This window comes from Salmo trutta, chromosome 31 (assembly GCF_901001165.1).
Source record: "Salmo trutta chromosome 31, fSalTru1.1, whole genome shotgun sequence".
Taxonomy (NCBI): Eukaryota; Metazoa; Chordata; class Actinopteri; order Salmoniformes; family Salmonidae; genus Salmo; species Salmo trutta.
This window is the reverse complement of record NC_042987.1, coordinates 10,441,318-10,468,679: the sequence shown is the minus strand read 5'-3', so window position 1 is coordinate 10,468,679 and position 27,362 is coordinate 10,441,318. Positions and strand designations below refer to the sequence as shown.

The window sequence follows — 27,362 nt, the reverse complement described above, 5'->3', positions numbered from 1 at the left end:
TGGATTTTTTTTTTCTAATTGTGTCTGTCATAGTTGAAGTGTACCTATGATGAAAATTACAGGCCTCTCATCTTTTTAAGTGGGAGAACTTGCACAATTGGTGGCTGACTAAATACTTTTTTGCCCCACTGTATGTATGTATGTATGTATGTATGTATGTATACACACACAGTTGAAGTCGTAAGTTTACATACACTTACGTTGGAGTCACTAAACAGCTTGGAAAATTCCAGAAAATCGAAAGAAATCAGCTAAGACCTCAGGAAAAAATTTTTTGCAGACCTCCACAAGTCCGGTTCATCCTTGGGAGCAACCAAACGCCTGAAAGTACCACATTCATCTGTACAAACAATAGTACGCAACCATGGGACCACGCAGCCGTCATACCGCTCAGGAAGGAGACACGTTCTGTCTCCTAGAGATGAACATACTTTGGTGCGAAAAGTGCAAATCAATCCCAGAACAACAGCAAAAGGACCTTGTGAAGATGCTGGAGGAAACAGGTACAAAAGTATCTATATCCACAGTAAAACAAGTCCTATATCGTAATAACCTGAAAGGCCGCTCAGCAAGGAAGAAGCCACTGCTCCAAAACCGCCATAAAAAAGCCAGACCAAGGTTTGCAACTGCACATTGGGACAAAGATCATACTTTTTGGAGAAATGTCCTCTGGTCTGATGAAACAAAAATGTAACTGTTTGGCTATAATGACCATCACTATGTTTGGAGGAAAAAGGGGGAGGCTTGCAAGCCGAAGAACACCATCCCAACCGTGAAGCACGGGGGTGGCAGCATCATGTTGTGGGGGTGCTTTGCTGCAGATGGGACTGGTCCAATTCACAAAATAGATGGCATCATGGGGAGGGAAAATTATGCGGCTATATTGAAGCAACATCTCAAGACATCAGTCGTGGCAAAATGGCTTAAGGACAATAAAGTCAAGGTATTGGAGTGGCCATCACAAAGATCTGACCTCAATCCTATAGAAAATTTGTGGGCAGAACTGAAAAAGCGTGTGCGAGCACAGAGGCCTACAAACCTGACTCAGTTACACCATCTCTGTCAGGAGGAATGGGCCAAAATTCACCCAACTTATTGTGGGAAGCTTGTGGAAGACTACCGGAAATGTTTGACCCAAGTTAAGCAATTAAAAGGCAATGCTACCAAATACTAATTGATGTAAACTTCTGACCCACTGGGAACGTGATGAAAGAAATAAAAGCTGAAATAAATCTACTATTATTCTGACATTTCACATTCTTAAAATAAAGTGGTGATCCTAAGTGACCTAAGACAGGGAATTTTTACCAGGATTAAATGTCAGGAATTGTGAAAAACTGAGTCAAATGTATTTGACTAAGGTGTATGTAAATATATATATATATTTTTTTTTTTACGCGTTAGACAGGATTACTTACACATACTGACCAGCTCAAATAGACAGAAGCCCTCTATATGGCAGACCAATCCAAACACCTCTCTCGGCATGTCCAGCCCACTCATTACCTCAGCCCAATCATGGCCAGCAGGAAGGTTGCTGACTTTTTCTGTAGCTAAACCAACTAGTCTCGTAATTTAACAATTTTATTCTTATTTACAAATGTCTCACAAGTTTGTTATTTAGGCACATGAAAGTTCACATGTTCCAGATGGCATTTCTGTCCAAAAACAGATTTTGATAAAAAAAAATGTTTAAAAAAGTTTACATTCAAATGGCTCTCCTGTGAAGTAGTGACCCGCGACATACGCCTAGTTTCCTGAAACGGGTCACAAATGTAATTCAACTGCTGAAAACCCTCCCACTTGCTGGCCAACATTCTCAAGGAGTCTTCATTCAATAGGGTTTTCAGTACATTTATATTAAGCCATCCCTTTAACTACGGTATACCTTTCAGTTCGAATTTTGTCAGACTCAGAATATAGAGAGAGAACGCGTTCTTAATATTAGGGATCAATAAAAAGAAATCCAACTAAATATATGCATTTTCACCATTTCAGCACCAATTGGTAGATTTAAAAATACTCTGATCTTGAAGATTATTTAGGGTTAGGAAAGTATATATAATAACAGATTGAGAGCCTTTAGGCACAAACTAAACAGTGGTTTGATTTATTCTGAAAATTGACATTCAGTTCTTTAACACATAGTAATGTTGGAAGATTAGTGTACATAGAATTATAATAGGGAGAATAGTATACAATAGTAGGCTATACCCTTGTCTATTGCCTGCACTAACCATGGAACTGTGCAATGACTAGGGCTGTTAAGGTGACCGTATTCCCTCCACATCGGCGGTCACGAGTTATGATGGCAGTTAAATTCCATGTGACCATTTAGTCACGGTAATTACGTTTCTCCAAGCTCAGATGCTGCTGACGGTCATTAGCAGCCTACCAAACTTGCTAACTGCCTGGTACTCAGCACTCTATTGTCCCTCTAAATCACTGACATCAATGCAAATATAACCAAAAATCTAATCAAACACTGCATGAGAGCCCATGAGATCATGTTGCGGAATATTTCTATAGGCTATGCAAATGTTGTAATAAAAAGACCAGGATCCCATCAGCTTTCTATAGGTTAGGCCTACTACATTTATTTCTCAACTTTCCTAATATTAAATACATTGATTCTCGTTACAACAGGAGTATAGCCTACCTGGCTGTCATGAAAATGAACCACGGGGAAAAGCGTCCTCCATTCGCTATTTAAGTGTCTAGATATGTATTTTTTCCCCCGCTGCCCCTGTTGAGACAGGTGCATGATAATGGTCCATTCTAAAATCAAAACTAATTTCACACATTATTTAGTGTATGTAAAGACAAGATTAAATCAAGAATAGTGTGATGGTGACAATATTAGCCTATCACTTGTGAATGATACATCATGACTTGTGAATGAGGCCCAGCTTAAGGCAAGAAATAGCGCATGCTTTTTTCCTCACAACTTTTTCAAATCATAAGTCACACACCTCATGTAGCCTAGCCCATAGGCCTATGTGTTTTGATAAGGTTTGCATCGCAACTAAAGTGGCCAAATAACTTCTTAAAATGAAACACATTAATCTGCTTTACAATGGGTGTAGAGCCTAACTGGCATACATAAGCAGCACGTGAGTTAAGTTCGGGGAAGATATTTTCACCATAAAAATGTACATTTATAATAAAAGGCCTACATGAATAATCGCATTTGTGGTTACTTTTAAGAAGAAAAAAAATCCTGCTAATGGAACAGTCACGGTTACAGCCTACTGCAATTGTGCATATTGCTGCGCTTTTGTGAATAAATAGCCTAAAAGTCTCGCAACATTTTAAGCTAAATGTTCCCATCTGTTACATCAGGCTCATTGCTTAAAACTGTTTTTTTTTTTTTAATGCTAGTGGTTGTATTAATTTGGGATCTATCCCATCCCACAACTGTCCCAGACTGTTTGGAATATTTATTTATCAAACAGAATAGGTCAACTTTTGTACTATGGAGATGGTAGATTGACATAGGCTAGTGCTTTTTCTGTTCGTTAGGCCTACTCATTTTGATGGCTGACAAAAAGTAAATGTGGATAGTTCTTCCAATATCTTCAATATGCGCCTTGGAATTGGATAAGGACGCACGTGTGCAGTTGCGTCCCCGACGTGTCTTCACTTGTAGCCTTTGAGAAAAACCCGATCATGTGAGTGAGAGGTGCTTTGGCACACAGCCGGGAGAAGGAGGGAAATTAATTATTATATTCAGCCTAATGGCACAACAGCAACTGGCCGCAAAAGGCATGGATTATTTTAGGGGGCATTACAGCCAAACAAAGGGGATGCCCACTGGGAAATTCAAGGCATTATCAAGTGCTTGTCAAATTGTGAATGAGAGACTGAAGTGTGTGACCTCAGACGAACCATCAAACAAGCAAAGCGTCAATACAGGATTAAGATTGAATCCTACTACACTGGCTCTGATGCTCGTCGGATGCGGCAGGGCTTTAAAACTATTACTGACTACAAAAGGGAAACCCAGACGCGAGCTGCCCAGTGACGCGAGCCTACCACACGAGCTAAATGCCTTTTACGCTCGCTTCGAGGCAAGCAACACTGAAGAATGCACAACAGCACCAGCTGTTCTGGATGACTGTGTGATAACGCTCTCAGTAGCCGATGTGAACAAAACCTTTACAGCACGTGCGGACCAACTGTCAAGTGTCTTCTGACATTTAACCTCTCCCTGACCGAGACTGTAATACCTACATGTTTAAAGCAGACCACCATAGTTCCTGTACCCAAGGAAGCAAAGGGAATCTGCCTACATTATTACCGCCCCGTGGCACTCACGTCGATAGCCATGAAGTGCTTTGAAAGGCTGGTCAAGGCTCACATCAACAGCATCCTCCCGGACACCCTAGACCCACTCCAATTCGCATACCGCCCCAACAGATCCACAGATGACGCAATCTCAATTGCACTCCACACTGCCCTTTCTCATCTGGACAAAACACACACCTATGTGAAAATGCTGTTCATCGACTACAGCTCAGCGTAAAACACCATAGTGCCCACGAAGCTCAACACTAAGCTAAGGACTCTGGGACTAAACCCCTCCCTCTGCAACTGGATCCTAGACTTCCTGACGGGCCACCCCCAGGTGGTAAGAGTAGGCAACAACATGTCTGCCACGCTGATCCTTAACACTGGGGCCCCTCAGGGGTGTGTACTTAGTCCCCTCCTGTATTCCCTGTTCACCCATGACTGCGTGGCCAAACACGACTCCAACACCATCATTAAGTTTGCTGACGACACAACAGACAACTCACCGACAACGATGAGACGGCCTATAGGGAGGAGGTCAGAGAACTGTCAGTGTGGTGCCAGGACAACAACCTCTCCCTCAATGTGAGCAAGACAAAGGAGCTGATCGTGGACTACAGGAAAAGGCGGGACGAACAGGCCCACATTAACATCGCAGGGCTGTAGTGGAGCGGGTCGAGAGATTCAAGTTCCTTGGTGTCCACATCACCAATGAACTATCATGGTCCAAACACACCAAGGCAGTCGTTAAGAGGGCACAACAACACCTTTCCCCCCTCAGGAGACTGAAATGATTTGGCATGGGCGCCCAGGTCCTCAAAAAGGTTCTACAGCTGCACCATCGAGAGCATCCTGACCGGTTTCATCACCGCCTGGTATGGCAACTGCTCGGCATCTTACTAATGTGCTACAGAGGGTAGTGTGAACGGCCCAGTACATCACTGGGGTCAAGCTTACTGCCATCCAGGACCTATATAAATAGGCTGTGTCAGAGGAAAGCCCATATAATTGTCAGAGACTCCAGTCACCCAAGTTATAGACTGTATTCTCTGCTACCGCACGGCAAGCGGTGCCGGAGCGCCAAGTCTAGGACCAGAAGGCTCCTCAACAGCTTCTACCCCCAAGCCATTAGCCTGCTGAACAAGTCATTTTTAAAATGTTATTTCACCTTTATTTACAGCCTGCTTAATAAACAAAGCAGAGTTTCTGCCTTTCATGCGACTGTTTTCAAAATCATCATTAGCCATGCGTCAGGTTCAAACTTATGGCTTGGTTTTAAAATTACCCTACATGTCTTTTTTTTATATTATTAACTGTTACTAAATTATCTTCAGCAAAAACCACATGGCCGTGACAGCATTTACAGAGGAAGCAATTGGCGGTACACAAAACAATCTAATTAAATGGAATCATAATGTAGGCTATACCAAATGAAGGGAACTAACAGTAAATTGGCAGTTGAATGTGTTATTAGGCTTACTGACGGTCAATACTGAAAGTGGCTAATATTTAACATGATAGAAATAGGAGACAGAACGTCGGGGTAGCCTATAATTAAGACATTCGAGAGTGCCCATCCCTGCAAGTTAAAAGGCTGTAGAATTTCAAAAACTTTACTGTGGGAAAGTTGATATGCTTTTATCAATAGCTCTTATTAAGTTATAAATTACAGTGCATGGAGAATGATGTTAACTCTTAGGGATCCCTTAAAGCGCCAATCCCTTTAGCGGGATAGATTTGACAACATCCGGTGAAATTGCAGCGCACCAAATTCAAACTATAGAAATATCAATATTCAACATTCACGAAAATAAGTGTAATACATCAAAATAAAGCTCAACTTCTTGTTAATCCAGCCGCTGTGTCAGATTTCAAAAAGGCTTTACGGCGAAAGCACACCATGTGATTATCTGAGGACAGCGCCCCACATACAAACACATGAAAATAATTTTTCAACCAGGCAGGTGCGACACAAAAGTCAGAAATAACGATATAATAAATGTCTTACCTTAGATCTTCTTTTTGCAATCCCAAATGTCTCAGTGACACAATGAACGGTCGTTTTGTTCGATAAATTCCTTCTTTATATCCCCAACATGTCCATTTATTCGGCGCGTTTGATTCAGAAACACACCGGTTCCAACCTGCCCAACATGACTACAAAGTATCTAATAAGTTACCTGTAAACTTGGTCCAAACATTTCAAACAACGTTCCTAATCCAACCTCAGGTATCCTAAAATGTAAATAATCGATAAAATTGAAGACGGGATAAACAGTTTCCAATACTGAAGAAAAATAACACGGAGCGCGCTCCTGTTCACGCGCAACAAAAGACTAGAGACCTTCAGAGTGACACGTACAAAGAACAGCACTACTTCTTCATTTCTCAAAAGAAAAACAAACAATTTCCAAAGACTGTTGACATCTAGTGGAAGACATTATTTTAACAGTTTTAGAAACTTTAGAGTGTTTTCTATCCAATACTACCATGCATATGCATATCCTAGCTTCTGGGCCTGAGTAACAGGCAGTTTACTTTGGGCACGCTTTTCATCCGGACGTGAAAATACTGCCCCCTATCCCAAAGAAGTTTAATACTATTGATAAGAAAATAGAGTAGATGCATATTTCACTTATAACAAGTAGGTGCACAAGACCTTTCCTCACACGTCAAGGTTGTGGAATTATTAGGGAATTAAGTCAAGGTCAGAATACGGGATATCTGCAGACATACCCCCGCCACGCCCTTCAGTTATTTTTATCTCCACCCAAAACAAATAGCAGGCGAATAGCTGCTATTCTCATGCTTAAATTCGAGGTCAGAATACGCATAGGGAGGAAAGTGCATAAAAAAGGGAATTACGTTACATTTTTGCACGCTTAACTCAGGTCGGAATCGGGCTGTCAGAGAATTTGGCTAAATAGTTCTTCAAAATGGAGGGACTATTTTATTTAACTAGGCAAGTCAGTTAAGAAAATAATCCTTATTTACAATGACGGCCTTCCAAAAGGAAAAAGGCCTCCTGTGGGGACGGGGGCTGTGATTAAAAATAAATACATTTAATAAAATAAGACAAAACACACATCACAACAAGAGACAACACTACATAGAGAGACCTAAGACAGCATAGACTAGACAAATAAAGTCCTTTACTTTCTAAACTGAGTTACAGTTCACATTAATTAATTAGGCCCTAATCTATGGATTTCACATGACTGGGAATACAGATATGCTTCTGTTCGTAAGACACCTTTAAAAAAAAAAGTAGGGGCGTGGATCAGAAAACCATTCAGTATCTTATGTGACCATCATTTGCCTCATACAGTGCGACAACTCCTTCGCATAGAGTTGATCAGGCTGTTGATTGTGGCCCGTGGAATGTTGTCCCATTCCTCTTCAATGGCTGTGCGAAGATGCTGGATATTGGCGGGAACCGGGAACACGCTGTCATACATGTCGTTTCAGAGCATCCCGAACATGCTTCATGAAAGAACTGGGACATTCTCAGGTTCCAGGAATTGTGCCCGGTACAGTTTAAACCCAGATTCATCCGTGAAGAGCACACTTCTCCAGCATGCCAGCGGCCATCGAAGGTGAACATTTGCCCACTGAAGTCGGTTACAACGCCTAACTGCAGTCAGGTCAAGACCCTGGTGAGGATGATGAGCAAGCCGATGAGCTTCCCTGAGATGGTTTCTGACAGTTTGTGCAGTAATTCTTCGGTTGTGCAAACCCACAGATTCATCAGCTGTCTGGGTGGCTGGTCTCAGACGATCCCGCAAGTGAAGAAATCAGATGTGGAGGTGCTGGGCTGGCGTGGTTACACATGGTCTGCGGTTCGGAGGCCGCTTAGATGTACTGCCAAACCCTAAAACAAAGTTTGAGGCGGCTTATGGTAGAGAAATGAACAGTAACTTTTGTTCAGTGCAGGTAGATTGATAGACACACTTTATATAGACAAAAGTATGTGGACACCACCTCAAATTAGTGGGTTCTGCTATTTCAGCCACACCTGTTGCTGACAGGCTGCAATCTCCACAGACAAACATTGGCAGTAGAATGGCCTTACTGAAGAGCTCAGTGACTATCAACGTGGCACCGTCATAGGATGCCACCTTTCCAACAAGTCAGTTCGTCAAATGTCTGACCTGGTATGGCCACACATAAGCTATGGAAAACGAACAGAACTGCATTTTAATTGATAGCAATTTGAACTAAAAGAGATACAGTGACGAGATCCTGAGGCCCATTGTAGTGCCATTTATCCGCCATCACCTCGTTTCAGCATTACCTCGTTTCAGTTTACACTGTATTGCAAGGATCTGAACACAATTCGACCATGAAGGGCTGATTCACGCAGTCTCCTCTGAACAGTTGATGTTGAGATGTGTCTGTTACTTGAACTCTATGAAGCATTTATTTGGGCTGCAATCTGAGGTGCAGTTAATTATTGATTTCTGAGGCTGGTAACTAATGAACTTATCCTCTGCAACAAAAGTAACTCTGGGTCTTCCTTTCCTGTGGCGGTCCTCAGGAGAGCTGGTTTCATCATAGCGCTTGATGGTTTTTGTTACTGCACTTGATGAAACTTTGAAAGTTCTTGAAATTTTCTCCATTGACTGACCTTCATGTCTTAAAGTAATGATGGACTGTTGTTTCTCTTTGCTTATTTGAGCTTTTCTTGCCATAAGGACTTGGTCATTTACCAAATAGGGCTATCTTCCCCTACCTTGTCACAACAACTGATTTGCTTACACGCATTAAGAAGGAAAGAAATTCCACAAATTATGAAGGCACACCAGTTAATTGAAATGCATTCCAGGGGACTACCTCATGAAGCTGGTTGAGAGAATGCCAAGATTGTGCAAAGCTGTCATCAAGGCAAAGGGTGGCTACTTTGAAGAATCTCAAATATAAAATATATTTCGATTTTTGGTTACAACATGATTCCATGTGTGTCATTTCATAGTTTTAATGTCTTCACTATTATTCTACAATGTAGAAAATAGTAAAAATAAAGAAACTCTTGAATGAGTAGGTGTCCAAACTTTTGACTGGTACTGTACATACATACAGTGCCTTCAGAAAGTATTCATACCCCTTGACTTTTTTTCACATTTTGTTACGTTACAGCCTTACTCAAAAATGGATTAAAACATTTGTTCCTCCGCAATCTACACATAATACCCCATAAAGACAAAGTGAAAAGACGTTTAGAATTTATTTTTATACAAGTATTCAGACCCTTTGCTATGAGACTCGAAATTGAGCTCAGGTGCATCCTGTTTCCATTTGATGGGACTCCTAAACTTGAAATTGAGTGCCATAGTCTGGTTTCTCCACTAGAAGTTAATGGTTATCTGGAGAGATGTGGTTTAGTGAGGAATGGGGACCTAGATCAGGTCAGGTCACATTGAGAAGGAACAGTTTAATGCCTGCATCACTTAACTTCCTGCCTAGCAATAAAGATGTAATATTTAGAGAGGAGGTGGATACTTCACCCAAATTGGGGGAGATATATACACACACGTTCAAAAGTTTGGGGGTCACTTAGAAATGTCCTTGTTTTTAAAGAAAAGCTATTTTTTTGTCCATTAAAATAACATCAAATTGATCAGAGATACAGTGTAGACATTGTTAATGCTGTAAATTACATTGTAGCTGGAAACGGATGATTTTTTATGGGATATCTACATAGGCGTACAGAGGCCCATTATCAGCAACCATCACTCCTGTGTTCCAATGGCACGTTGTGTTAGCTAATCCAAGTTTTTAATTTTAAAAAGGCTAATTGATCATTAGAAAACCCTTTTGCAATTATGTTAGCACAGCTGAAAACTGTGGTTTTGATTAAAGAAGCAATAAAACTGGCCTTCTTTAGACTAGTTGAGTACCTGGAGCATCAGCATTTGTGGGTTCGATTACAGGCTCAAAATGGCCAGAAACAAATAACTTTCTTCTGAAACTCATTAGTCTATTCTTGTTCTGAGAAATGAAGGCTATTCCGTGCGAGGAATTGCCAAGAAACTATAGATCTCATACAATGCTGTGTCCTTCTCCCTTCATAGAACAGCGCAAACTGGCTCTAACCAGAATAGAAAGAGTGGGAGGACCCGGTGCACAACTGAGCAAGAGGACAAGTGTAAACATTCCATTAAAAGTCTGCCGTTTCCAGCTACAATAGTCATTTACAACATTAACAATGTCTACACTGTATTTCTGATTACACACACGTTTTGTGCGTGGTGGCATTGTCATGCTGGAGGGTCATGTCAGGATGAGCCTGGGAGGGAGGATGTCTTCCCTGTAATGCACAGCATTGAGATTGCCTGCAATGACAAGCTCAGTCCGATGATGCTGTGACACACTGCCTCAGACCATGATGGAACTCCACCTTCAAAATTGATCCAGGCCTCATTCCTTCGACCATCACCCCTGGTGAGACAAACCACGACTCGTCAGTGAAGAGCACTTTTTGCCAGTCCTGTCTGGTCCAGCGACGATGGGTTTGTGCCCATTGGCGACATTGTTGCCGGTGATGTCTGGTGAGGACCTGCCTTACAACAGGCCTACAAGCCCTTAGTCCAGCCCCTCTCAGCCTATTGCAGCCAGTCTGAGCACTGATGGAGGGACTGTGCGTTCCTGGTGTAACTCGGGCAGTTGTTGTTGCCATCCTGTACCTGTCCAGCAGGTGTAATGTTCAGATGTACCGATCCTGTGCAGGTGTTGTTACACGTGGTCTGCCACTGCGAGGACGATCAGCTGTCCGTCCTATCTCCCTGTAGCACGGTCTTAGGCGTCTCACAGTACGTATATTGCAATTTATTGCCCTGGCCACATCCGCAGTCCTCATGCCTCCTTGTAGCATGTCTAAGGCACGTTCACACAGATGAGCGGGGACCCTGGGCATCTTTCTTTTGGTGTTTTTCAGAGTCAGTAGAAAGGCCTCTTTAGTGTCCTAAGGTTTCATAACTGTGACCTTAATTGCCTACCGTCCGTAAGCCGTTAGTGTCTTAACGACCGTTTCACAGGTGCATGTTCATTAATTGTTTATGGTTCATTGAACAAGCATGGGAAACAGTGTTTAAACCCTTTACAATTAAGATCTGTGAAGTTATTTGGATTTTTACTAATTATCTTTGAAAGACATGGTCCTGAAAAAGGGAAGTTTCTTTTTTTGCTGAGAGAGATATATATATATATATAAATAAACGCAACATGTAAAGTGTTGGTCCCATGTTTCATGAGCTGAAAAACGTTCCCAGACATTTTTCAAAAGCACATAAATATTATTTCTCTAAAATGTTGTGCACAAATTTGTTTACCTCCCTGTTAGTGAGCATTTCTCCTTTGCCAAGATAATCCATCCACCTGACAGGTGTAGCATATCAAGAAGCTGATTAAACAGCATGATCATTACACAGGTGCACCTGGTGCTGGGGACAATAAAAGGCCACTAAAATGTGTAGCTTTGTCACACAACACAATGCCACAGATGTTTCAAGTTTTGAGGGAGCGTGCAACTGGCATGCTGACTGCAGGAATGCCCACCAGAGCTGTTGGCAAAGAATGTAATGTTAATTTCTCTACCATAAGAGAAATTGGCAGTACGTCCAACCTGCCTAACAACCGCAGACCACGTGTAACCATGCCAGCCAAGGACCTCCACATCAGACTTCTTCATCTGCGGGATCGTCTGAAACCAGCCACCCGGACAGCAGATGAAACTGAGTAGTATTTCAGTCTGTAATAAAGCCCTTTTGTGGGGAAAAACTCATTCTGATTGGCTGGGCCTGGCTCACCAGTGGGTGGGTTGGCTGCACCTCACCAATGGCTGCACCTCTGCCCAGTCATGTGAAATCCATAGATTAGGGACTAATGAATTTACTTCAATTGACTGATGTGTTTATATGAACTGTAACTAGAGTAAAATCATTGAAATTGTTGCGTTTATATTTTTGTTCAGTATATGTGTGTGTGTTTTTGCAGCAATTTTGTAAACAGACCTTGTAGTGTCTGTCATTTCCTCCTCTCCCTCGCTGTCCTTCTTCTGCTCCTTGTCTTGTCCAGCAGGTATTCCAACGAAAGGTTTCTGATGGTCATAAAGGGGGGTGGGGGTAGTGTTAGAGAGGGGAAGAACAATTTTGTAAAAACAAGGGGAAAGAATAAAGAGATTTAGAGATTTGTAAAGAATAAAGAGACTACAGTTTAAATCTCAGCTGACCTTGTCGTGTCTGGCTCCATCGATGGTCATGTCCTTCTCTTCCTTCTCCCCAGATCCTCGATTTTTGCGCTGAGGGGCTTTTGGGGACTCATTTGACTCCTCAAGTTGACTAACTGTCTCATCCTGGGATATGGTTTTTGTCTGAGGTTTCTCAGGCTAAAGGATAGAGAACAGGTCAATGAACTGTGTATTGGGTAAAATATCATACATTTGAGCAGGTCGAGTCACAGTTCTAAGCATACATCCCTTATTTAACCAACATATGGTTACAATAAACATTATTTGTGTTTTGGCATCATTGTCTCCTTAAAACCTGTTGGGGCTGGGGGGGCAGTATTTGCACGGCCGGATAAAAAACGTACCCGATTTAAACTGGTTACTACTCTTGCCCAGAAACGAGAATATGCATATAATTAGTAGATTTTGGATAGAAAACACTCTAAAAAGTTTCTAAAACTGTTTGAAAGGTGTCTGTCAGTATAACAGAACTCATATGGCAGGCCAAAACCTGAGAAGATTCCATACAGGAAGTGCCCTGTCAGACAATTTGTTCTCCTTCTGTGGCATCTCTATCAAAAATACAGCATCTCTGCTGTAACGTGACATTTTCTAAGGATTCCAGTGGAATGACGTCTCTGCAGTCTCTGGGCGAAAAACAGCAGGAGTTTTTGTGAGTGGTCAGGCAGGGAACAATGACACTGGAGTGCGCGTCCACGAGAGGACTCCATGTTTTTTTTTCAGTCTTTGAACGAATACAACGTCGCCCGGTTGGAATATTATCGCTATTTTACGAGAAAAATAGCATAAAAATTGATTTTAAACAGCGTTTGACATGCTTCAAAGTACGGTAATGGAATATTTGGGAATTTTTTGTCACCCTTCGGATACTGACCTCAACGCACGAACAAAACTGAGGTATTTGGATATAACTATGGATTATTTCGAACCAAAACAACATTTGTTGTTGAAGTAGAAGTCCTGGGAGTGCATTTTGACGAAGAACAGCAAAGGTAATCCAATTTTTCTTATAGTAAATCTGAGTTTGGTGAGGGCCAAACTTGGTGGGTGTCAAATTAGCTAGCCGTGATGGCCGGGCTATCTACTCAGAATATTGCAAAATGTACTTTCGCCGAAAAGCTATTTTAAAATCTGACACCGCGATTGCATAAAGGAGTTCTGTATCTATAATTCTTAAAATAATTGTTATGTATTTTGTGAACGTTAATCGTGAGTAATTAAGTAAATTCACCGGAAGTTTGCGGTGGGTATGCTAGTTCTGAACATCACATGCTAATGTAAAAAGCTGTTTTTTGATATAAATATGAACTTGATTGAACAAAACATGCATGTATTGTATAACATAATGTCCTAGGAGTGTCATCTGATGAAGATCATCAAAGGTTAGTGCTGCATTTAGCTGTGGTTTTGGTTTTTGTGACATATATGCATGCTTTGAAAATGGCTGTGTGATTATTTTTGGCAGGGTACTCTCCTGACATAATCTAATGTTTTGCTTTCGCTGTAAAGCCTTTTTGAAATCGGACAGTGTGGTTAGATTAACGAGAGTCTTGTCTTTAAAATGGTGTAAAATAGTCATATGTTTGAGAAATTGAAGTTATAGCATTTATGAGGTATTTGTATTTCGCGCCACGCGATTCCACTGGCTGTTGACTAGGTGGGACGCAAACGTCCCACCTTGCCCAGGGAGGTTAAGTTGTCTCTGCTTGTCTACTAGGCTATTAAGTAAAAATGACTGTACATGACAACAAACTTAATAATCACTTAATTTTATCACCACCATTGTGTGATATAGAAGTAGAGCTAAAGAGATTCCAGCAAGAGCCCACTAAGGCTATGCCATGTACTTTATGACAACATACAGTACCAGTCAAAAGTTTGGACCCACCTACTCATTCAAGGGTTTTTCTTGATTTTAACTATTTTCTACATTGTAGAATAATATTGAAGACACCAAAACTATGAAATAACACATATGGAATCATGTAGTAACCTAAGAAAGTCTTAAACTTATATATTTTATATATTTGAGATTTTTCAAAGTAGCCACAGTTTGCCTTGATGACAGCTTTGCACAATCTTGGCATTCGCTCAACCAGCTTCATGAGGTAGTTACCTGGAATGCAATTTCAATTAACAGGTGTGCCTTCTTAAAAGTTCATTTGTGGAATTTCTTTCCTTCCTAATGTGTTTGAGGCAATCAGTTGTGCTGTGACAAGGTAGTGGTGGTGTTCAGAAGATATCCCTATTTGGTAAAAGACCAAGTCCATATTATGGCAAGAACAGTTAAAATATGCAAAGAGAAACGACAGTCCATCATTACTTTAAGATCAGTCAATGCGGAACATTTCAAGAACTTTCAAAGTTTCTTCAAGTGCAGTCGCAAAAACCATCGGGCGCAATGATGAAACTGGCTCTCATGAGGACTGCCACAGGAAAGGAAGACCCAGAGTTACCTCTGCTGCAGAGGATACGTTCATTAGAGTTAACAGCCTCAGAAATCAACAATTAACTGCACCTCAGAAATTGCAGCCAAAATAAATGCTTCAAGTAAAAGACACATCAACTGTTCAGAGGAGACTGTGAATCGGGCCTTCATGGTCGAATTTCTGCAAAGCAACCACTACTAAAGGACACCAATAAGAAGAAGAGACTTTCTTGGGCCAAATAACACAAGCAATGGACATTAGACTGGTGGAAATTTGTCCCAGAAAAGTGTGCAAAACTTTTTTGGGGTTACTACATGATTTCATGTGTGTTATTTCATAGTTTTGATGTCTTCAGTATTATTCCACAATGTAGAAAATAGGAAAAATAAGGGAAAACTCTTGAGTAGGTGTGTCCAAACTTTTGACCGGTACTGTATATTCACACTGAAAAATCCCTTTTCCTCCATCTTTCAAAACTACAGAAAAACATGTTACTCATAAATCAGAAACTGTTCAGGTAAACATCTTGATCATTTTGATTTGATCATTTGGACAAGGTTCCCTTTAACATGAATTAAATAACGTCTTCTGATCTGCAATGTACCATTGATTGTCACTACTTGGGTGATCCTGTCAAACCTAGGCCCTAACAGAATAAAAAACAAAAACAAACAAAAGAGAAGCCTTAAAAGAAAATCCAAGTACTACATGGTTAATGAACATTACTTTCCCATATTGCTGTTTGGGTTTGATCATTGTTATTCCACTGACTGAGTGAAAGAACACCTATAGACCACTCACCTTTCTACCACTGGGAGTGGTGCGGGTTTTGCCCTGGGAGGACGAAGATGAACCAGACGAACGTGAGGAGGATGACCCAGAGTCAGAATCTGAGGAGTCACTAGATGAGGAAGCTCGTCTTCCCCGCTTCTCTTGTTTCTTTTGACTTCTCTCCCTTCCCCGGTCTACATTGCCCTCTTCCGGAGGGGGTGAGGGAGGCATCACAGATTCTGCTGGACCCGAGGGGACGTTTCCTGCATCCACCCCTTTAGCGCCTCTGGCCAGCTCTCCCACTTTCTGTTTGTCTGTCTCCTTATCTGCTAGGACATGCTCCTCTGACGCAAGCTCCTTAGCCTTTTCTTTTTCAGGACTCTTGCCTAGTGTGGCAATCACTGGGATCTCTGGCCCTGTCGTGTCAGACGTGTCTGCTGCAGTTGGTCCGGAAACAAGGAACCCCTGTCTTGCAGGCATCTGTGATGCTGCCTGTCCAGCAGAAAGCTTGGGCCCCTGCAGAGTACTTTCCTGCTCTTGTTCCCCAGGTTTTCTTGGGGACTGGAGAGCTGAGGCCTGAGGATGGGGGCTGTCAGAGAACGTACGGGGCCTCTTGATGACCAGGGATGCAGAGCAAGATGGGGACAGAACTGGGGGGTCTCTCAAGAAACGGAACTTCTTGAAGGAGGACTGGGGTGACAGAGGCGTTGCTATAGTTGGTGACAGGGGCGTACCAGATTCAGCTGGCTGGTTGTCTCTCGATGCTGTTTGGGGTAGGGATGGCACGTGGGGCTCCCCACCCTCCTCTGTTGCCGCCATTCTACCTGCTCCTGTGGAGAGGGGAGGAGTGGGCAGGGGGGTAAGACCAATCTCACGACCACGTTTCCATGGAGGAAGATGACTCTCCCTCTCAGCCACCTTAGCCCTTTCCTTATCTTGTTCCAAAACACTCTCCCTCTCCTCTTTTTCTCTCTGCAGGGCCTTCTGTTCTAAAGCCCTCTCCTTCTCTCTCTCACGTTCCAAAGCTTTTTCCCTCTCCACTCTTTCTTTCTCAAGGGCTTTCTCCCTTTCAATTATTTCTTGCTGTAAAGCCCTTGCCTTCTCCTCCCTATCTTTCTCCCTCTCCTCCAGTTCCCGCTCCAAAGCTTTCCGCCTCTCTAGCTCCAAAGCTTTCTCAACTCGCTCTTGCTCCAGCGCTTTCTGCCTCTCCTGTTCCCGCTCCAGCGCTTTCTGCCGCTCGAGCTCCAGCGCTTTCTGCCGCTCGAGCTCCAGCGCTTTCTGCCTCTCGAGCTCCAGCGCTTTCTGCCTCTCGAGCTCCAGCGCTTTCTGCCTCTCGAGCTCCAGCGCTTTCTGCCTCTCGAGCTCCAGCGCTTTCTGCCTCTCGAGCTCCAGCGCTTTCTGCCTCTCGAGCTCCAGCGCTTTCTGCCTCTCGAGCTCCAGCGCTTTCTGCCTCTCGAGCTCCAGCGCTTTCTGCCTCTCGAGCTCCAGCGCTTTCTGCCTCTCGAGCTCCAGCGCTTTCTGCCTCTCGAGCTCCAACGCTTTCTGCCTCTCTAGCTCCAACGCTTTCTGCCTCTCTAGCTCCAACGCTTTCTGCCTCTCTAGCTCCAACGCTTTCTGCCTCTCTAGCTCCAACGCTTTCTGCCTCTCTAGCTCCAACGCCTTTTCCCTCTCCTCCTGTTCCCGCTTCAAAGCTTTCTGCCTCTCTAGCTCCAACGCTTTCTGCCTCTCTAGCTCCAACGCTTTCTGCCTCTCTAGCTCCAACTCTAGCTCCAACGCTTTCTGCCTCTCTAGCTCCAACGCTTTCTGCCTCTCTAGCTCCAACACCTTTTCCCTCTCCTCCTGTTCCCGCTTCAAAGCTTTCTGCCTCACTAGCTCCAAAGCTTTCTCCTTCTCAACTCGCTCTTGCTCCAAAGCCTTTTCCCTCTCTATACGCTCCATCTCCAACGCTTTCTCCCTCTCCAACTGTTCTCGCTCCAAGGCTCTCTCTCGCTCCAAGGCTTTCTCCCTCTCCACCCTTTCTCGCTCCAAAGCTCTCGCTGTCTCCACCCTTTCTTGTTCAAGAGCTTGCTCCCGCTCAAGAGCCCTTTCCCTCTCCTCCCGCTCAAAAGCTTTAGCTCTCTCTATTGCTCTTTCCCTCTCCTCTCTCTCTTGCTGCAAAGCTTGCTCTTGTTCCATGGCTCTCTGCCTTTCTAACTCCACAGCCTTCTCTTTCTCAAGCTGAAGGGCCCTCTCTCTTGCCAGAGACTTCTCTCTCTCTTCTGCCAAAGCTTTCTCTCTTTCCTCCCGCTCTTGTTCAAGAGCTTGTGCCCTCTCTCGCTCCAAAGCTCTTTCCCTCTCCTTCCTTTCTGCCTCCAAGGCTTTCTCCCTCTCTCGCTCCAAAGCCCTTTCCCTCTCCTTCCTTTCTGCATCTAAGGCTTTCTCCCTCTCCTCCCTCTCTCGCTCCAAAGCTCTTTCCCTCTCTTGCTCCATGGCACGCTGTTGCTCAAATATTCTCTGTCTTTCCAGCTCCACAGCTCTAAGTCTCTCTTGCTCAAGGGCCTTTTCTCTTTCACTCTCTGCCTGCAGCTCCCTTTCCTTGTTTTCTTGTTGCCATGCAGAATCTCTCTCTTCCATTATAGTGGGCCTAAGCACACTCACAGGAACTTGACTGTGGGATAGATGGCCTCCAAGGACACCCTGGTTGGTAACTGGAACCAGACTGGGGAAGGGCAAACTGGCTGCAGCATTGGCTGTGTGGGTGATGGCAGACACTGTGCCCTCTTGAGGACCTCTACCAGGAAATATTGTTGCAGTTGCAGCATTGTTGTCCTGCCTTTCTGCCTCCCCACGTCCATGCCACCCAACTCCAGAGAAAGCGCCTTCTGATGCCATCTTGCGTGCCAGCAGGGTCAGTGGGCCAGGCTTGCGCTCTGCGTTGCTTTGTGGTTCTGGACTGCTACTACGACTGCCACTGCTAGAGGAGCCAGAGCTGGAGGTACTGGAAGTACGCTGCCTAGCCGGGAGCTCACCTGGACTAGGGGGGCTTTGTTTAGGGGTATCAGGCAGTGGGAATGATAACTCTGGGGGAGGGGAGGGAGGAGGGGTAGGCTGTCGAAGCTGCGGAGACAACAGGGGGGGGATGTGCTGTGGGGGTTGGCGGGATCCTTCAGACCTCTCTCTTGCTAGCTGGCCTCTTGGTGGCTCTCCTAGATTCCTCCTCCTGGCACCGCTATCCCAGTCCTCATCCTCGCCATCCTCGTCACCTCCGTCGCTGTCATCATCGCTATCTGCTGGGACTTGGCTAGAGGTTGGGACTCTCTCCGGTCGCTGCTCACCATCAGCTACACACACAGACAGAGAGGCAACGGCAGCAGGGGCAGAGGTAGGCGAGGTAGAGGCAGGTGGACCAGACACATGGCCGTCTTTGGCCCTGTGTCCCTCTCCCTCGCTTGCGGGGCCTGCTAGTCCCTCTCCCTCGGAGGGGCCAAGTGGCTTGTGCTGGTCAACCAACACGGGTACGTCATCCTGATGAGGACGGAAAGGGAGATGAGAATGAGTTTGTTGCAGGACTATGCCAGAGTTCCTCCCATACATGCAATTGTTCAGGCATACATTAAACTGCATGCAAGATTGTGTTAATCACGCAAGATTCTCAGACATGCAAGCTTCTCTCAAACATGCAAGTTGCACAACAGGGGTGTATTCATTACAGAGATTCTGTTTGCAAAAGGAATGAAAACAGGGCGGGACCTAGCTGAATTTGCCCATTAGAAACTCTTGTTTTAGTTACAAAATGGAATGCAAAGGGAAAATGATTACGCCCCTGGAGACTCTTAAAAACAGAAAGAATACAGCGATTAGTCTGCAACTAACCTGGTCTGGGGCAGCACAGGCAGAGCTGTTATTGCCCTGTGTGTGGTCCTCTTGGTCTGTATCTGGAAAAACATAGTAGTGAAATGTAATGAGACAAAGTACCCTGAGCAGGAGATGAGTAGCTGACCTGATTTGATTTATAAAAGGAACCGCGCTCAGTACAGGCATAGAACTGACATGTAAACTACCCAGGCTTACACTCCAAGCCAATACGTAAACGTGAGGGAGTAAACTGCCAACTTACCATCATCTTCGACTGCTTCCCGGGCCTCTTTCTCAAGACGCTGCCTCAAGAGCTCCTGCTGTTTTGCCAGATACTGCTTAATGAAGCTATTCTGGCTCATCTCTTCACCAATCTGAAATAATCAGACAGATCATAAGACTTAAAATCCTTGCCCATATTCATCATATTGAAGTAGTAATTAGAGAAACTGACAAATATCTACACAAGGAGCTGATTGAATTGTTATGGTTCATGCAACTTCTTCATACAGTAACTCTCACCTGGGAGTTTGGCTGCAGTCCTATGTGATGGTGTGAGGTTCTCTGGAGGTTCTCCAGCATGAGAGCCTGTCACAAACATAATACATGATCACACACAAAAACAGTAAACAGACTTTCACACACTAAATTATTAATTGTTGTATGTTGCATCTGATAATCATGTTAAGCTAGTTACATGATGGGCTCATTAGAAAACATTAACACTAAGAGGGCAGACAATCATGCAAGTTATTCCTTTAACAAAACACATTTAATATCAAATATTCGTAGTAGCAGAAGCATATACTGTCCGATATCGACTAAATACAAATAATTGTATTTTCAACTGAGAGGTAGCTAGTTAGCTAGATTGATTTAACTAGACTTGAAAACGACAATGGTTGCTAGCTAGCTGTTGCATCTCAAGCTGCTTGCAATTCACTTGGATTGCTAACATTACATCTTCTAATTTTACAAAGAAGGAATAATTCCCTTGAAGATCCGGGGCCCCAAAACGTTTAGATTACTTTTATTAATCCATGAATTCCTTCCTTCATTCATTATTTTGTTTACTACGCCTCCCAAAGCTCGCTAGCTTCAAGTACAGTAGATAGCGAGCTAATTTACAGGCGCGTCCACGTTGTATAACCTCCCCCCAACGCGTGCACACCAACAAAGCGCGGACCGTGTAGCCGCAGACGACAAAACTACCAGTAGCTAGCAGCTAACGTTAGCTACCAGCCGTCTCACATAAACAACAAACGTCCATTTAAACTTTGGTTAACAACTTATTCAACAAAAAAGCAATTTCAAATGGTAGAACATAGCACAAAGCTTCCAACAACGACAAAACATTATCAGAAAGTAAACAGCACACAGTAATGATTTTATTGTATTTTTTTAACTAGGCAAGCACTCCGGCCTGCAAGGCAATCATCGGCCAGTCTCTAGCAACACCGAGGTTTCGCGACTGCAGGTTACAAACGACCACAAATTCTTAACAAAACTCACCCCTTTGAGCCTCTTAATGAGAGCATTTTTCTGTCCGCTTTTAGGAAGCCCCCGCTCCTCCAAAGCAGCTTTCAAATCCGCCACCCGTAGAGATTGTAGCGGCCTCCCGTCCAGTGTAACGTCTTCGAGGTCCGCCATTTTCCCTTTCCTCACTAATTCGCTTCAGCAACGCCTTCCTTCAACCAACGTGAGTAGTCAAAGTGTAAATTGAATTTTATTATTACATATTGTTTGATTTTATTCATACATTCGATGGTGGAGTGTTATCCATACACGCTATTCACTATGAATTTGCATTAATAAGATACCAAAACATTATTTGGAAAATGTCATTTCCTAGAATATAATGTTATTTGTACCAACAGGAGGCACTCTTTCACGTGTCAAAATCATCTCTGTTGAATCATGTCAGAGTGCAGCATCAGTTGTAACAACTGTCGTTGTTCTTTGACAAATCTTTAGCGGTCACGTCTTGCTCGACTGAGGGTGCTTTCCTGGGGGTGTCCTGGCCAGAGCCCTTTTATCAGCCCTGTTCCTTATTAGGCTATAACCCAACCATGTTTTTCCACATCTCTAAGGTCCCATAAATGAAATGGATGGTTGTGTAAAAATGTTTTACTGCAAAATTGGTTAAATTGATACGTATTGTGACACACACCCTAAACTCAAACAGTGCACAATAATGCCTGGCTGTAGGTGCGGGTGGGCCAATCTCATGTAACCCAATATTGCAAGATATTGCTAAAATTTGGAATACAAGTAGACAATTGTCTGCCGTACATACAAATCACATTTTATTGGTCACTTGCGCCGGATACAACAGGTGTAGACTTTACAGTGAAATGCTTACTTACGAGCCCATTTCCAACAATCTAGAGTTAAAAGTATGACAAATATTTGCTAAATAAAAAAGGAAATAGTAACACAATAAAAACAATAACGAGGCCAGTGGTGGAAAAAGTACCCAATTGTCATACATGAAAAGTAAAGATACCGTCATAGAAAATAACTAAAGTAAAAGTGAAAATTACCCTTTTTTTTTTAACTAGGCAAGTCAGTTAAGAACAAACTCTTATTTACAATGATGGCATGCCCCAGCCAAACCCTCCCCTAACCCAGATGGCGCTGGGCCAATTGTGCACCGCCCTAAAATACTACTTGAGTAAAAGTCTAAAAGTGTTGGTTTTAAATATAGTTAAGTATCAAAAATAAATGTAATTCTAAAATATACTTAACTATCAAAAGTAAAAATCATTTCAAATTCCTTATATAAAGCAAATCAGACAGCATAATTTTCTAGTTAAAAAATAAATAAATTACAGATAGCCAGAGGCATGCTCCAACACTCAGACATAATTTACAAACGACTTATGTGTTTAGTGAGTCTGCCACATCAGAGGCAGTAGGGATGACCAGGGATGTGCTTTTGATAAGTGTGTGAATTAGGTCATTTCCCTGTCCTGTAAGCATTCAAAATGTAACGAGTACTTTTGGGTGTCAGGCAAAATGTTTTACCTACATAATTGTTTTTTAGGAATGTAGTCAAAATAAAATCTAACTTTATTTGTCACATGCGCCGAATACAACAAGTGTAGACTTTATCGTGAAATGCTTACTTACAAGCCCTTAACCAACAGTGCAGTTCAAGAAGAGTTAAGAAAATTAAGAAAACATTTACCAAGTAGACTAAAATAAAAAGTAATAATAAAAAGAAACACAATAAGAATAACAATAACGAGCCTATATACAAGGGTCACCAGTATCCAGTCAGTGTGCGGGGGTACAGGTTAGTCAAGTTAATTTGTACATGTAGGTGGGGGTGAAGTTCAACACCATAGTGCCCACGAATCTCATCACTAAGCTAAGGACTCTGGGACTAAGCACCTACCTCCCTCTGCAACTGGATCGTGGAATTCCTGACGGGCCGCCCCCAGGTGGTAAGAGTAGGCAACAACACGTCTGCCCCGCTGATCCTTAACACTGGGGCCCCTCAGGGGACTATGCATAGATAATAAACAGCGAGTAGCCGCAGTGTACAAAAGAGAGGGGGTGTTAATGTAAATTGTCCGTTGGCAATTTTATGAATTGTTCAGCAGTCTAATGGCTTGGGGGTAGAAGCTGTTTAGGAGCCTTTTTGTCCTAGACTTGGCACTCCGGTACTGCTTGCCGTGCGGTAGCAGAGAAAACAGTCTATAACTTGGGTGACTGGAGTCTCTGACAATTTTATGGGCTTTCCTCTGACACCGCCCATTGTATATGTCCTGGATGGCAGAAAGCTTGGCCCCAGTGATGTACTGGGCCATTCGCACTACCCTCTGTAGCGCCTTACGGTCAGATGCTGAGCAATTGCCATACCAGGTGGTGATGCAGCTGGTCAGGATGCTCTCGATGGTGCAGCTGTAGAACCTTTTGAGGATCTGGGGACCCATACCACGGTTGTGTCGTCAGCAAACGTAATGATGGTGTTGGAGTTGTGTTTGGCCACGCAGTCGTAGGTGAATAGGGAATACAGGAGGGAACTAAGTACACACCCCTGAGGGGCCCCAGTGTTAAAGATCAGCGTGGCAGACGTGTTGTTGCCTACTCTTACCACCTGGGGGTGGCCCGTCAGGAAGTCCAGGATCCAGTTGAAGAGGGAGGTGTTTAGTCCCAGAGTCCTTAGCTTAGTGATGACATTCGTGGGCAATATGGTGTTGAGCGCTGAGCTGTAGTCAATGAACAGCATCCTCACATAGGTGTTCCTTTTGTCTAGGTGAGAAAGGGCAGTGTGGAGTGCGATTGAGAATCATTTTCCCACCATTCATTTTTCCCATAAGGGATTTTAGAAACACTTAAAATAAGGGTTGTGTTTTGTATATGCTTACCCTGGCATGATGTTTTGAAAACCGTGTAAATCTCTCTAGGACAAGGTGACTTTTATCAATATATTTGCCTGTATTTACCCCCCAATAATGAAATGCTAATTAGCTGATAATGTGGCTATCATAAAGAACTGCACAAGACTGCCAAATCGAGGCAAAGGTAAGAATCTCTGGATTAACTATCTGATGTTAGCTAAATTTAGTAATTAATAAATTGGCTACATTTCTTTAAATTGACAATTCTGTGAACTGTCTTCTGCAAGTTTTAAATTGACACAATACCTGCTAGCAAAGGTGTCAGCTAGAGATGACGTGCAGGAGCTTGCATGGATTTGTTGTCTTGCAACAAATTCTACTTTGATGCTAACTAGCATTTTCGAATCTAAAAGTAAATATGGATAAAAGTCACCTAGAGAGATTTACGTGGTTATCAAAACGTCACACCAGGATAAGCTTACATGAAACACAGCCCTTATTTGAAATGTTAATTAAAATCCCTATTGAAAAAATGAATGGTGGAAAAACAACCGCTATGTTTTATGGGTATTATGACACCTCCACTGTGGGGCTTTATAGACATTGAAATGTAAAATGGTTAGGGTATGGGTTTAAGGTAATAATATCCTGGAACCCGGATAGCACTAACCATTACATTTCCCATAAGAGTCATTGGGCAAAGGCACCCAGTGGGCATACGTGATACAGACGTGTTTTACTGGTTGAAATCTGGTGGAGACATGATATATATCCAGATCACAACCAGATTAAGAAGTCTTCATCGTGATGTCTTTTTGACGTCATGAAATGGTTGAAATCTGATTAAACTACTGACCAGCTTTCTAAATGCTACTCAATTAATAGAAACCAATCTATATAAACATGTGCATAGTGACTCCGACTTGGGTGGGGCGGGAGAGCATCATGCTGGCTGAGCTCTTCCCAAATCCAGCAGAATCATATTAGTCTGGGCTCTGGCAAATGGGAGTCAGGCCGACTTCACTTCAGCTTATCAGGCCCGATTAACTATTTCAGGAGTGAGGCCTGTAAGGGAATTCTGCCCTATGCACGTAAAATATACCACAGGAAACTTCTTTGATCAGAGGTTAGTTTGTTTAATAAGGATTGCAACCCGGAGTACACACTTACAGCAATTTGCAAGCAAGACACTCAGTTCTAAAGATTTTGTTTTCACTTTTTATCCCCTACTATGGTTCACCCCGCCCAGGGTGATGTCCCTTAACTTAATACCATATAAGCTCATAATTATCAGTTGCTAATACAAAATTGTCTCTGCTTAGGTTGAGTTCAGCTTATTGTGCAATTGACAGTTAGTTTCCCAATCCTTCTTTCTCTTATTGCTATCATGTTGTAGCAGAAGACTGGAACATAGCATCAACAGAAACTGGCTTAGTTCCCTTTATCTGTTACCAACAGTATCGTTCAACACACAGGCATATGACTGTGCAGAAGTACAATTGACCTCTTAATGCACTTGTAATGTGTCTACCACTGATCCTTAATCTCAAGCTAAAGCAACACATCAAACATTGTACTTTTGTAATTACAGGTGTTCCTAAGTAACAGTTCATGCATAGTATGTCTTTTCCACGCCCAAGCATCTTCCTATAATGTACAGATATTATAAAATTCCTTACAGGCCATTTGAGGTCTTTATTCGGCAGGTGATGAAATGTGATATATTTCACCTCCAAGTCATCGAATTTACTAGGTCATTAAAAGCAAAAATGTGTAACTGTCACGTCTGCTCCCGCTCTTCCCTTCCCCTAGCGCTTCAGGACGCCAGATTACCCTGCATCACACGCTCCTGCCATCCATCACTCACACCTGCCCTCCCTCGTCACTCGCATCAGCGTTATTGGACTCACCTGGACTAACTTATCACATGTTGTTTTTGTCTGTTCCCTTGCTCTGTTCCCTACTGCTGCATTGATTGTTTTTGTCTTAGTTGTATGAAAAATGTTCCTAATAAAATAAAGAGATTTATGACATACTCACGTTCAATTGTGGAATCAGTGTAGGAAAATAATGTCGAACTTAGAAATGTCAATGGTTGTATGCAATTTGAGGCCAAGATATAGTTTTACATCAGTCCAGAACACTTCACTATATAAACAATGACAGAATAAGTGTTCAATAGATTCAGTTTCTAGTTCACAAAACTGCATTCACTGGTAACATCAGGTATATATTTAGAAATCAAGCTATTACACGGATAGAATCTATGGATAATCTTAAAGGAGATCTCCTTTACTTTATTGGTCACCATAAATTTGTGTGGAATGAGCCAAGCATGGTGCCAGTTTACATCAAACGATGAAGCCCAACAAAATATCGCAGAGGGAATAGACTTCCTGTAGAAAATATCCCTTAATAAACGATTGTTGAATTTTGTATCTAGTAGACCTATGCCATTCACCTGGATATCGCTTACAATCGGAGATATTCCAAAATATGCATTATTCTTAAAGTTTTTTTATCCCACTAGGTATAGCTTTAATAACAGTGTCATATTCCTTGCTTGAAACCTCAAAGTTGAATCTTTCCATAAATTCCATCCTCATAAATAGATTCCCACTAATATTAACTAATTGGCTGACAAGGACAATGTTTTTCGAGAACCAGTTATGGTAAAATAACATCGTGTTTCTATGTAATATTGACCCATTGTTCCATATAAAACATTTATGAGGTGAAAAGTTGTGTTTATACAACAAAGCCCAGCATATTAAAGCCTGCTTGTGAAAAGCCGCCAGTTTCACAGGAAGTTTACCCACAATATATGGACATTGTAGTACAAAATTAAGCCCTCCGAACTTCTGAAAAACAAAATGAGGTATAATATTCCAGAAACTATGAGGATTTTATGTACCTTTTAATCCAGTTGACCTTTGGTATCTGATTGAAGAGAGTGAAGTCTGACATGCTGACCAGACCGGACACGTCGCGTGCGCGAGCGTCGCAAAATAAATTTAGAAATCCATGTTATTAATTTATTGCACCCACACTGCTCGCGCGCCAACAAGCGTCTGCGATGCCAAGGGCTAAAATAGAACTCCTTTCTATTTCTGACGCAGATCGCGCTGAAAGTCCTGCCTCTCCCATCTCCTCATTGGTTTATAGAATTAGGTACCCACGTGCCATCTCCTTATTGGTTATACCCACGTGGGTGATTGAAAAATGAACTGTTTTGCCCATCGTCGTGGTAATACTATGAAAGTTTGGATGCAATCACCATATAAATTCAAAGATGAAAAAGCCTGGAGGGAGGAGAGATGACTAGAAACGATTTGGTTGGCCGTTTTATGTGTGGATTAATTGTCGGAGTAGAGGACCTTGTGCATTTCAGGTAAAATAACAACTCAATGTTTATATCCCGGGACAAATTAGCTAGCAACAGCA

At 42.8% G+C, this 27,362-nt stretch overlaps 1 protein-coding gene and 1 long non-coding RNA gene across 5 annotated transcripts in view; one reads left to right on the top strand and one right to left on the bottom strand.

Annotated features, from left to right (window-relative positions):
* acin1a (apoptotic chromatin condensation inducer 1a) overlaps nucleotides 1-21,241 on the bottom strand; it is a 38,891-nt gene extending 17,650 nt beyond the window's left edge. The window contains exons 1-8 of one of the 4 annotated variants that reach the window (XM_029725148.1): nucleotides 21,082-21,241; nucleotides 20,092-20,157; nucleotides 19,832-19,943; nucleotides 19,588-19,649; nucleotides 17,428-19,239; nucleotides 15,766-17,394; nucleotides 12,518-12,673; nucleotides 12,300-12,385 (exon numbers count right to left, since the gene is read on the bottom strand). In XM_029725148.1, coding sequence (XP_029581008.1) covers nucleotides 12,300-12,385; nucleotides 12,518-12,673; nucleotides 15,766-17,394; nucleotides 17,428-19,239; nucleotides 19,588-19,649; nucleotides 19,832-19,943; nucleotides 20,092-20,157; nucleotides 21,082-21,219 — 4,061 coding nt within the window. In that variant the 5' untranslated portion in view covers nucleotides 21,220-21,241. Of the gene's footprint in view, nucleotides 1-12,299; nucleotides 12,386-12,517; nucleotides 12,674-15,765; nucleotides 19,240-19,587; nucleotides 19,650-19,831; nucleotides 19,944-20,091; nucleotides 20,158-21,081 lie in introns of all 4 variants that reach the window. The other 3 variants (XM_029725149.1, XM_029725150.1, XM_029725147.1) reach the window with 3 other exon arrangements.
* LOC115169489 (uncharacterized) lies at nucleotides 20,748-25,953 on the top strand. Its single transcript, XR_003870876.1, has 4 exons — nucleotides 20,748-20,886; nucleotides 20,979-21,046; nucleotides 21,126-21,268; nucleotides 25,731-25,953. It is a non-coding gene; the product is annotated as an uncharacterized LOC115169489 (long non-coding RNA).
* The last annotated feature ends 1,409 nt before the right edge of the window (nucleotides 25,954-27,362 follow it).